General features: G+C 42.0%; 1 protein-coding gene across 1 annotated transcript in view; it reads right to left on the bottom strand.

Moving 5' to 3' along the window:
• Positions 1-12,918, bottom strand: part of C13H1orf21 (chromosome 13 C1orf21 homolog) — a 237,799-nt gene that overhangs the window by 141,906 nt on the left and 82,975 nt on the right. Inside the window, exon 2 of the mRNA XM_043484883.1 lies at positions 5,876-6,094. Within this exon, the coding sequence (XP_043340818.1) occupies positions 5,876-5,969 (94 nt within the window). The 5' untranslated portion in view covers positions 5,970-6,094. The remainder of the gene's footprint in view (positions 1-5,875; positions 6,095-12,918) is intronic.

Below are 12,918 nucleotides of genomic sequence, written 5' to 3' on the forward strand. Positions count from 1 at the left end.
AAGGTCCAACTAGTCAAAGCTATGGTTTTTCCAGTAGTCATGTATGGATGTGAGAGTTGGACTATAAAGAAAGCTGAGCACCAAAGAACTGATGCTTTTGAAGTGTGGTGTTGGAGAAGACTCTTGAGAGTCCCTTGGACTGCAAGGAGGTCCAACCAGTCCATACTAAAGGAAATCAGTCCTGAATATTCATTGGAAGGGCTGATGCTGAAGTTGAAACTCCAATATTTTGGCCACCTCATGTGAAGAATTGACTCATTTGAAAAGATCATGATGCTGGGAAAGACTGAAGGCAGGAGGAGAAGGGGAGGAGAAGGGGGCTACAGAGGATGAAATGGTTTGATGGCTGACTCAGTGGACATGAGTCTGAGTAAACTCCAGGAGTTGGTGGCGGACAGGGAGGCCTGACGTGCTGCAGTCCATGGGATCGCAAACAGTCAGACACGACTGAGCGACTGAACTGAATCATTTGTAAAAAACACATGGCTTATCAATGCTCCCCAGTATGCCCTTAGAGGCTATAAAATTCAATGAACACTTTTAGGAAAAGGATCGAATGTGTGTGTGTACACATACTTCAGAGCCATCCCCAAATATGCCACCTTTCACAGACTTTGTCAAATCTCCCACAACATGTGGTAATAATATTTTCAAACATTTTAAAACATTAAGCTTTTAAAAAGTGGATGAGGCCTCTTTATTCAGTGGAAAATAGAGGCATGATTTAGAAAGCAGAATGTAACTGTTCAGGATGGAATACAGCCCAGTCATGAGTTCTCATGGCCTCTGGTAATGGGTGTGGTAACTGGTCTCCAAAGATGGCTCTCAACAATTCTTCCCTTGCCTATAGGGTCAGACTCAAGAAATGGAGAGCCTTTGTGCTCCCTTGATTGAGTCTGGGTTGGTCTTGTGACTTGCTTTTGCTCAAGAGAACACAGCACAATCAACATTCTTGGACTTTCAAGCCCAGGCCTTAAGAGAGCTAGCAGCTTCTACTTCTTCTCCGGGCAGTTAGCCGCCTCATGAAAATGTGACTGCCTGATGGAAAGAGAGATCTGAAGCCATCATGGCCAGCTGAGCTCAGCTGAGCCCAGCTGAGCTCCCAGCTGAATGCAACTGCATGACTGAAAGTGTTAGTCGCTCAGTCGTGTCTGACTCTTTGTGAGCCCGTGGACTGTAGACTGCCAGACTCCTCTGTCCATGAGATTTTCCAGGCAAGAATACTGGAGTGGGCAGCCACTCCCTTCTCCACGGGATCTTCCCAACCCAGGGATTGAACCTGGGTCTCCTGCATTGCAGGCAGATTCTTTACCATCTGGGGCACAAGGGAAGCATGATTGGAGCCCTGGCAGAAAGACAGCAGATGAACCCCAGCCACCCCACAGAATCAGGAGAAATAATAAATCAGTGCTGCTAAGTTTGGGGTCCTTTGTAGGTGATAGCAGATTACTGAAACAATGGGTGACAAAAGGTATCAAGTGGCTAAAAGTGAGTCTGATCTACCATTCACCTGTGACGATCTGTGATTCTACTGGCATTCTGTAGACTTCTGCTTGCAAGCTAATTCAAGTGGAGAAACAGATAGGACCTTCTCTTGTCATATTCAGACTCTAGCATTCAGTAACATCTAGGATACCTGTACTGATGTTCACACTGGATTCTGACAATTCTACTCCCAGAACCTGGAAGGACTAGGAAAACCGTCTCCCTTGACTGGAACACAAAGCTCTCTCTTTCTCTCTCCTTGTGTTCTTTTTTTAATGTAACACCATGCCACAAACTTACAAATGTTGACATCAAAAAGAGTAATAAGATGATGAATGCTGGAGTGAATAAAACATCACTGTGAGTACTGGGGGGATAAAGAGAAGCTGGCGTAGACCTTAAACACACTTGGTGGTGTGGACTGTGTGGAGTCACACAGACAGCAATGACTAGGCAGGCATGGGGTAGACTGAATTACTAGCCCCAATTCTTGACCCTTTTCTACAACCATACCCTTGCTATCAATGTGCTATGGTCAGATGAACTTCTTTGCCCTCTGTCTTTGAACCCTCTTATGTGACTCAATTTGGCTAATAAAACGTGGGTGCAAACAACAGTGTGCCAAGTCCAAGTTCAAGCTTAAGAGGCATCACGTGTATTGCTTGCACTTCTACCCTTCTGAAAACGAAGAGCACGTTCCCCTCGGCTCCTGGATCCCAGGAGGAAGTTGAGACGTGGAGCAGAGCCACCCAGCTGACCAGCTGCCTTGTGATCAAGAAAGATACGCTTATTGTTGAATGCTACTGAGATCCTGAGGCAGTCTATTACCCAGCAATAGTTGACTAATACAAGGCTCCTTTATTAGAGGCCAATATTTGCAAACTACACACAATACTTTAGAACAACAGAAAGTCTTCTTGGTTATAAAAGTTGTAACCAAAAAAAAAAAAAAAGTTGTAACCATATTAGCAAATGAATGGTCAGATGGTTTCACTGCCAAGCAAAATAAAATACAATATATTGAGTGTCACCAAATGAACTTACAAAACAGAAAGAGACTCACAGGCTGAGAGAACAAACTTATGGCTGCTGGGAGGAAGGACAGGGGTAAAGGATAGTTAGGGAGTTTGGAACTGACATGTACACACTGCTCTATTTAAAATGGAAAAGCAACAAAGACCTACTGTATAGCACATGGAACTCTGCTCAATGTCATGTGGAAGCCTGGATGGGAGGGGAATTGCGGGGGAGAATGGATACACATAGATGTATGGCTGAGTCCCTTTGCTGATCACCTGAAGCTACACAACCTTGTTTGTTAATCGGTTATGCCCCAATACAAAATAAAAAGGTTTATATATATATAGACTATGGTTAAATTATATCATTAAATCTTAAATAAGTCCAAGATTATCTTTCTATAGGTTATGATTTGGTATTCAAAGTTCTCCATAATATAATCCTAACTTAGTTTTCTAGCCAATTTCCTCTCACTTATATTTTATATTCCATTCAAACCGTATGACTTGAGGGGGTCGGGGGAGGCTCAAGAGGGAGGGGATATACACATGCACACATACGGCTGATGCATTTTGCTCTACAGCAGAAACATACAATCGTGTAAAGCAATTATACTTCAATTTAAAAAATCTAGATTACTTGATTTTGTAATTTTGGGGGGATTACTTTTAATTTTTGAATATGTCACATCACCTTTAGCCTTTCCTCATCCAGTTTCTCCCTACACTCTTTATCCAACAGATTTAGGTTCTCCATCCTTTAAGGCCAGTTTCAGCTGTCACCTCTGTAAGAAATCTGTTCTGATCCCATCTTTTAAGGTAGTCTCTTCATCCCTCTGACTCTTATCATGATATGTATGTCTTTTCCTCTTCTGGTATTTGGCTTATTCTGCCTCATAACACTTCCTCACCCTCTTATAAAGTCCTAGAAAGCAAGGTTTATCTCTGTATCCTCCATGGCATTTAGCAAAGGGCCTGACACATCATGTACCAGCTAGTCAATAATTTTTCACATTAAAGAATGGAAGACGGATAGGAAGTAGCCACGACACTGAGAAGGGTTCGTGGACTTTGGAGTCAGAGACATCTGATTGTATTACTTAGTAGCTGAGCAGCTTTGGACCGGTTAGTCTCACTGTGCTCCGGCTCCCAAATCTCTAAAATTGGGATGGCACAGATTTCACAGGATTGTTGTGAAAATTCAACATGAAACTGAATGCAAATGCTTCTCACTGTCTGACATATGGTGGAGGCTCCGTAAGTGGTAGCTCTAATTACAAAAATGACAATGACACAGAATCTCACATAGAAGTTTGTTTAAACAAATCCCTGATACTCAATTATTTCCTCTTAAAAGTTCAATTTTGAGAGTGACAGTCGTAACTCTAATTCCTATTAGCTGTTTGCCCAGAAGGTGTGGTTTCAAAGATCTGGATTCTAGTTTTACTAACTCATTATTGACCAGGAGATTTTTGCAGAAATTAACACTGCAGCTGGCGTTTTTTTTTTTTGGGGGGGGGTAGTGATGGTCAAAATTTTTTCTCACTAACACTTCACAGGTTATTTCATTCAATAGTTAGAACTGACACACCTGTAAAGTCTTCTAATTTTTGTGAAATGTTGTCTTCACTCCACTCTTCTGTAGATGCAAAGGAACATTCTCCAGCACCATGGGTTTCATTTTTCACTTTCTGTATCAGAATGAATCACCAAGTATTTTTTGTCGTTTTGTTGGTCTAATATTTACATCATTTGAATCAGAACCATATTCTGAAAACCATGATCTTCTGAGACACTTAGTATATATGTCACTCAGATAATCAGAGAAAGTATCTGCATAAAATTCACCGAAAAATCCTCTTCACTCAAAATTTTTCAATGTGTCATTTTTGAAAATTCTATGTTTATGATATACACAAGGTTGGAACAAAAACGTAATGGAGCAATATGTGAATGATAATGACAGTCAAGTTGTATAAAGAACACTTGATCAATTTTAAGCTCTACCAGTTTTGCACAGTGATGTTTATTTTATCATTGTCTAAAAATGCAGTGATGTCTCCTGTCAATAATGTGTTAAGATGTTCATATATCACTCCACAGTTCTCAGTTCTATAGGTAGGGACCACTAGAGCAAGTTTGTTCTAGCAACAAATACATCTCCTTAAAACAAACCAAAGGGAATCTGTCTTCCTCCATATACATGAGTTTACTTATAGTAGAGCATTATCCCTTCCACAGTGTTCCCAATTCTTCCCCAGGGAACTGAAGCAACCATTGCAATGGATCAAAAGCTAGAGACTAAAATGCCGTAGAAGCTCTTGACAGAGACTGAATAGTGCAACTTGAGTTGTTTACATGTAAACATTATTTCAATAAGATTCTTTAACGAATAAGAGATGAAGAAGTGCTCTTATGAATAAAAATGCCATACAAATGTCAATGGGTATTATTGTTATAGTAATTCAGCAAAAATGGTTTCATCTTCTTTGACTAACTGGAACCTGGTACAAACACATAGCTACTCTTCATCAGGGTAATCACTGATCTTGACAAACTTAAGATTAGGCAAACTCAAAACCTGTGAATGGCAAGGCATGGAACATCGGCGAGTGAACAGGGCTTGCTGTGCGTTCACAGGGAAAGCTTAGTGGTTTACTGGAGACATTGTCTGACTGAGTGGGCAACTTCTACCCCACCCCGCCAACTGTTGCCTCAGGAAATGGAAAATCTGTGTTGCCAAATCTTCTCAAGAAATCTGGGGTTCTGTGTGAAACATCCTGATTTTTAAAGGCTGTCTTTCTTTTTATTTTAAAAATTCTCTGGGGGCCAAAGAAAATCCAGATGTGGCCATGGGTTGGCACTTTGTGATCTTTGCACTGCATAGTCTCACTCACTATGAATCATCAGAGATGGTTAAAAGATGATTTCTAAATTCACTGCAATTGTATTTCTGGATCCGAGGATTTATAATTCACATAAACTTACAATAAACTTCAAGAAACACCACTTTCGCTCAGTTTTAAATTTTCACCCATTTTTGGACCTTCACATTTCAGTCCCACAATTCTGGACCAGAACACCTGTGGCCACTGACCAATACACCTAAGTCCTACGAGTTCTGCAAAGCTTGATTTAAATGTGAGCTCTGTATAAAACCTCCATGGTCCTCCTCAAAGTCTTCCAGGTATAAATTATGATGAAACCACCCAGTGTAAAAAGATCTGCATCAATTTTTATCATATCGCATCGGCCCTTTACCCGCTCCCCCGTCACATGGAACAACACCATGACACTGCAGTTACTCACTCCTGCGAACAAACGAAAGGCCTAGATCGAGGGGGCCGAGAATGAAGCTCAGTGGCACTTACCGCCAAACACATCTCCGTTCTGGTAGTTCTTCCCTTTCTGGGCTTCCTCTTCATTTTGAACAGTGGCAACATGCTTGGCGGAGGCACAGCCCATAGTCTCATTCGGTCAGCTTCAGCCGGGCTGAACTGCAAATCATCTCTACAGACACGGGGACATGTTTTTTTCTTTAGACACAGGGAAAATCCACCTTCTTGCTGAGTCGGTCAAGATGGGTGCACCTGGAAGAAGAAAGCGCTAGGTCAGAAGGCATAACATGAAGCCCGTGTCTCCATGTCCCCAGTGTTTCTTGCCTGAGTCCACTGGATGGGGTGTGATCAGGCACCGAAGAAGAAACACGACATGGGTCATTCTCATCTCACCCTTTGCTCGGAAAGCAGGGTTGAAAGGCCTGTGCCCTGCACAACACGTGGCTGGACATTTTGAGCACATAAAACATTTCTCTTTATTTATTCTAATAAATACTTGAGCGCTCCTACTTGCTGCATACAAGCTTGAAGGGCCATCTAGGTTTGTTAATGTTCTGGAATCTCAGAAACCTTCAGAGGAAGGTGAGCACATGGATGCGATCCACCGAGTTCGGAAGGCTGGGGAGAGTCCTCCATCTTTCTCATCTGGCCCTGTAGCCAGTTCTTTCCAGCAACTCCAGTTTTGCTGGGAGGGACTGAGCTGGAATATGGGCTAGTTTATGCATTTCTGGTAGGTTCTATAAAATGATTCAATATTTTGTCACTGAGGCGACACTGGGAAGGACGGAGATGGGAGAGATGTACTGACATTTTAAAAAACTCCTATACAATACAGTGTATTAAGTACCATGATAAACATATCACAGGAATCTATGGCAATGCAGATTTCAAAAAAAATAGATTAAATTGTGATTGGGCAAAGGCAGGAATTAAAAGAGGAAGTGATATTTTGTAGTGTCTTAAAGTTCGGTAGAAACTTGCCAGGCTTGAAAGGGTAGTAACATCATCCAAATGTGAAGAACTGCCTGAGCTAAGACACCGGAATGTGGAAGAGCACAGAGTGTGTGTGTGTGTGGGGGTGTGTGTGCGCGCACATGTGTGTTCAGAGGGGTCAAGTGGGGGTGGGGCAGGGAAGAGGACTGCACTGCTGAGGCTTGTGGAGGGCCTGGAGGAAGCCTTGCTAACTTTACCCAATTTAATAAAGATAAACTATAAGATGTCGCAAGATAGAGGAAGCCCATTTGATCCAAATCTGAGAAGACTTTGAGAGATACTGAATTAGTAGCATTCGAATCCACTCTGTCAACCTACTTCAGTTTAAAGAGACAGTACTGAAACACAAGACAAGAAGAAGTGGAGACAGGACTCAGCTCCACAGGCAGAAGGGAGAAGACTCCTTCCAAGCAGGCGGCTGCCAAGGGCTGCCAAGGGCTGCGGCTTTGCCCTACCCGGCAGCACTTTTCAGGGTCCACCTCCCCCTCATTCTGCATCATCAGGTAAGGCGACAGGGTGGGTTCCCAGAATGAATTCCTTACTTTCCAAAGGAATGTGGGAAAACAACTTCACACATACACAGGAGAGCAACCTGAAGTGGAGAGGAAACCTCATCTGTTGCCGCCTCCTTGTAACAAAGTGAAAACAGGAAGCAGAGTGGGAAACCCTAGCGAAATCCTGAAGGACAATAGGAATTCAGAGACAGTTTACAACCCTCCTCTCTGGGAGTCCTCTTGCTTTTCTTTTCCTCATTCCTATTTTGTGTGGACAGCTTCACAAGCTACCCAAGAAATTAATGTAAGAATCTGAGATGTGAATTATTCTTTGCTTCTCCCCAAAAGCATTGTGCACTGTTTCTTCTGTCTTAAAAGCTGTGTTTGTAGCCACAAATCTTACTTGAATTTGAAACATTGAAGTCACATGAAAATCACATTGCAGAGGGCAAACAAAAATAAAACCTGTTTAAAAACTTGTCAAAGGACTTCTCTGTTACTCAGGCATGGAAGCGAGGGGCATGTTAACAAGCAGATTAGATATGATTCTAATTAGACACTTAAAATTCAAGTGATGACTCGGGAAGTCTTCATTTAATTGTATTTTTTAAAAAGCACGATCAGTCAAAATGAGTTCTCTCCAAATCACAGTTAGGTGCAGATTTGTTTTTGAAACACACACACTAGGTATTTTATTTGCAGTAATTTAATTTTAAGAGTGAAGTTTTCCAATTTTACAACTTTATCAGGAGTATGTTTTAATATTTTGTCCATTTCAAAGGAGATAATTATGAAATTATCTGAGAGGCAGAAGAACTACAATTCTCAAAATGAACCATGGAGTACTGGGGAAAGTTTTTTACTATGTCATCAGGACTCCGCACAAAACCATTGTGCATTCATTCATTCAATAGATATTTACTGAAAAATACTAAGTGACAGACACGTTTTTGGAAGACCCTGTGTGTAGAAACATAAACAGGACCAGTCTCCTCCCTGTCCCTATAGGAACATGAACACTCAGAGAAAGGAGATCATGAGAAAGACCAGTTTCACAATGTGGTACAGTCAACTGCCAATCACATAGGATGACAGGGGAATTCACCCCACAGGTACCTGATTCAGCCTTGAAATCAGGAATGTCAAGAAAAGTTGGATTTGAGATCTGACCACAGCTGAATAAACATCACTAAACCAACCCCCCCTCCCCTACAAACGACATTTCTTTCATAGTCTGATGTAATGTTCAAGGTTTCATTTCTACTGAAAATTCTCTTACTTATGTGAATCCAACTGCGACCTCAAATTGAGGAGACCTTCAGAAATGAACCCCTACCGACTGCCACCATCATCTGCTCAAAGTTTCCCTGGGGCTTCCCTTGTGGTCCAGGGATAAGAATCCACCTGTGCATGCAGGAGACGTGGGTTCCATCCCTGGTCTGGGCAGATCCCATGTGCCATGGAGCAGCCACGGCTGTATGCCACAACTACCCAGCCTGTGCTCGAGAGCCCGGGAATTGCAACTACTGAAGCCCGCGCACCCTACAGCCTGTGCTCGGTCCCAAGAGAAGCCACTGCAAAGAGAAGCCCGTGAACCGCAACTGGAGAGCAAAACGAGAGCAGCCCCCAGTTACCTGAACTAGAGAAAGCCGGCGGGCAGCAACCAAGACCCAGTGCAACCAAAACTAAATAAATAAATTTTTTTTTAAATAAAAGAAAGCTTCCCTTCAGTTTGTACTTACTACCTTTCACATAAATCCAAGCATATTTTTTTAGCTTCCACTTTTCCATGCGTTTTCTTCATCCCAGCTCCCATATCATCTATTCATTCACGCCCCTGAAATTACCCTACTTAGGGAAGGCTTAGGGTGCAAATGAGCGTGGAGAGACCCAGGCACCGAGCAGACAGTCTCGTTCTCACATATTGTCATTAACAGCATGTTATTTACTTCTGAAGTCACAGATCATAGGCTGAGAATTCAACTGAAGCATCTCTTCGATGGGGTCTTCTAATACCAAGTCTCACTGAGGATGGTTTTTTAAAAACTAAATAATCTGTTTGTAAGATCAACAAAGGTCCGTCTAGTGAAGGCTATGGTTTTTCCAGTGTTCATGTATGGATGTGAGAGTTGGACTGTGAAGAAAGCTGAGTGCCGAAGAATTGATGCTTCTGAATTGTGGTGTTGGAGAAGACTCTTGAGAGTCCCTTGGACTGCAAGGAGATCCAACCGGTCCATCCTAAAGGAGATGAGTCCTGGGTGTTCATTGGAAGGACTGATGCTGAAGCTGAAACTCCAATACTTTGGCCACCTCATGCAAAGAGTTGACTCGTTGGAAAAGACCCTGATGCTGGGAGGGATTGGGGGCGGGAGGAGAAGGGGACGACAGAGGATGAGATGGCTGGATGGCATCACCGACTCAATGGGCATGAGTTTGAGTAAACTCCGGGAGTTTGTGATGGACAAGGAGGCCTAGTGTGCTGCAATTCATGGGGTTGCAAAGAGTTGGACACAACAGAGCGACTGAACTGAAGATCATCAGTTCAGTTCAGTTCAGTCGCTCAGTCGTGTCTGACTCTTTGTGACCCCATCGACTGCAGCGTGCCAGGCCTCCCTGTCCATCACCAACTCCCGGAGCTTAGTCAAACTTGTGTCCATTGAGTCGGTGATGCCATCCAACCATCTCATCCTCTGTCGTCCCCTTCTCCTCCTGCCTTTCAGGAGATGTAGATCATCAGGCAGCTCAAAAACATGGGGTCCAATTAATAGCGCACATGTGTGTATGTTAGTTGCTCAGTTGTGAATGACTCTTTGTAACCTCATGGACTGTAGCCCACCAGGCCCCTCTGTCCATGGAATTCTCTAGGCAAAAGCTTTGTGTAAAAATCTCCCCAAATGGCTGAGTGGCTATATTATCCTATATCATGAAATTAGAAGCTGCAAATCCCTATCCACTATGTTATGTACTAAATTAATATCACACCATCTTTTTATTTATTTTTCTTTATTTTTTGGCTGTGCTGGGTCTTCCTTGCTGCACGGGCTTTTCTCTAGTTGCAGTGAGCGGGGGCTACTCTTTAGACATGATGTGAGGGCTTCTGATTGTGGTGGCTTCTCTTATTTCCAAGCACAGGCTCTAAAGCTCGTGGGTTTCAGTAGTTGCGGCGCCTGGGCTCTGTAATTGCGGTTCAGTGGCTCCAGGAAACAGGCTCAATAGTTGTGGCACATGGGATTAGCTGCTCCTTGGCATGTGGGATCTTCCCAGACCAGGAATTGAACCTGTGCCTCCAGCTTTGGCAGGCAGATTCTTTACCACCGAGCCACCACGGAAGCCCTCTCACCATCTTTACAGGATATTTTTCATGCTTTGATAAAACACATTGACAAATTTGTAAATCCAATTCAGAATTTTTCAAAAGAACTCACAAATCTGTATTCATGCATGTTTACCCCCCTCCTCCTTACACTATGCCTCAAGGCTCCTCAGGTACTATTTTACATATCCACAGGGGAATTATTGTTCCAGGACACTTCACATTGTAACATGAGGAAGTTCTTTCCTGTACATAGTCCTTACTTTTTTATGCACTTTTTTAATGTGATACATTTGCCCTTTTATAAGAAAAGATAATGGATTTATGATAACTTTTTTCTTTTTTTCAATGCAAATGATATCTCTATTTTAAAAAATTTTTTCCAGCTTTATGGCAGAACAACTGACAAAACTACAATTTACTGAAAGCATTCAAGGGAATACTTCAATATACTATATACACTGTGAAGGGATTCCCACCAAGTTAATTAACACGTTTATCACTTCATATATTTACTCTTTTAAAATGAGAACACAGTTCTACTCTCTCAGCAACTTCCAATCATACAATATGGTGTTATCAACTATGGTCACCATGTTATACCCTAGACCTTATTCATCTTATGACTGAATGTTTGTACCCTTTTACCAGTCTCAACGTATTTCTCCCAGCCTCTGGCAACCACAATTTTACCCTCCGTTTGTATGAGTTTGACTTTTTAAATTTTAAGATTCTACGCAGGCTTCCCTGGCTCAGTGGTAAAGAATCTGCCTGCCAGTGCAGGAGACACGGGTTCAATCCCTGGTCTGGGAAGATCCCATATGCCGCGGAGCAACTAAGCCTGTCCACCACAACTATTGAGACTGTGCTCTAGAGCTTGGGAGCCACAGCTACCAAGCCTATGAGCCACAATTACTAGAGCCTGCATTCCCTAGAGCTCATGATCTGCGACAAGAGAAGCCACCACAGTGAGAAGCCTGCACACTGCAATAAACAGTGGCCCCTGCTCACCACAACTCGAGAAAAACCTGCACAGCAAGGAGGATCCAGCACAGCCAAAATAAATAGATTAAAAAAAAAAAAGATCCTACGCAAAAGCAATACCATGCAGTATCTGTCTTTCTCTGTCTGGCTTACTTCACTTAACATAATTTCTTCCAGGTTCATCCATATAGTTGCAAATGGTAGGATTTCCTTCATAATCAGGCTGAATCATATTCCTCTGTGTGTGTGTGTGTGTGTTGTGTGTGTGACATTTTCTTGATTCATTCACTGAAGGACACTTAGGTTGTTTCCACACCTTGATTATTGTGAATAATGCTGCAATAAATGGAAGTGCAGATATCCCTTCAAGACAATAATTTTACTTCCTTTGAACACATATATCCAGAATTGTGACTGTGGATGGCTTTTTTCTTTACCTTAACTTTATGAACTGGAAGCATAACTTTATCAGAAAAAAACCTACTTCCATAAAATTGGGAAGGAATAAAATATGCAAAATCTGTTTTAAGAAAAATCAAAGAAACATCTGACCTTTTTTTAAACAAAGGTTATGCAAAATATTTCTGCTTACATAATATTATGGATCATTTCACTTTTCACCAATTAATCATGGATTTTTTCATTTTGGAGGGAAAAGTAAAAAATATTGTAGACAGTTCTCTTGTTAAAAGAGACACTTCTAAAAAATGAATTAAAAAATGATAAAACTCCATAAAGAAATCCTAGGCCAGAAAGAACGCGAAGGCACCACATGGAGCTTGGAGGATTGGAGAAAAATTGAATTCTGATTGCAATGGGCATGCAGAGAGCTATGAAGCCAGCAGTTAAGAAAAAGATAATAGGCACATTATTAATAGATCAGGAGCAAAGTGTCCCCCCCTTTCTTCCTTTGATTAAAAAGGGAAATCAAGACAAAGCCACATCTAAAAACTCCTTTCTTTTATTGAAGAAAGAGCCAACATCCAAGCTCCACAAAGAAAAAAATATATATATAAATAACTAATCAGTCTGCGTGCCCATCTGTTCTGCTTCGCTGTAATGAGTGTTAATACAGCAACCCACTGGGGGGAAGAAGAAAGACTGCTAAAAGGGATTTCTCATTTTGAAGCTCTGGTATCCTTGGGCTACTGTTAACACCATTTCACATTTCATTGTGCATGTTAAAGATAATACACAAAGAGATGCCACATTTGACATGCGGATAGTCTGGAAAAGTCAAACCTCCCTATTACCCAGGGTTTGCCGGTATCACAAAAGATATTCATTCCTCG

The sequence above is a fragment of the Cervus canadensis genome, chromosome 13 (genome assembly GCF_019320065.1).
Source record: "Cervus canadensis isolate Bull #8, Minnesota chromosome 13, ASM1932006v1, whole genome shotgun sequence".
Lineage (NCBI taxonomy): Eukaryota > Metazoa > Chordata > Mammalia > Artiodactyla > Cervidae > Cervus > Cervus canadensis.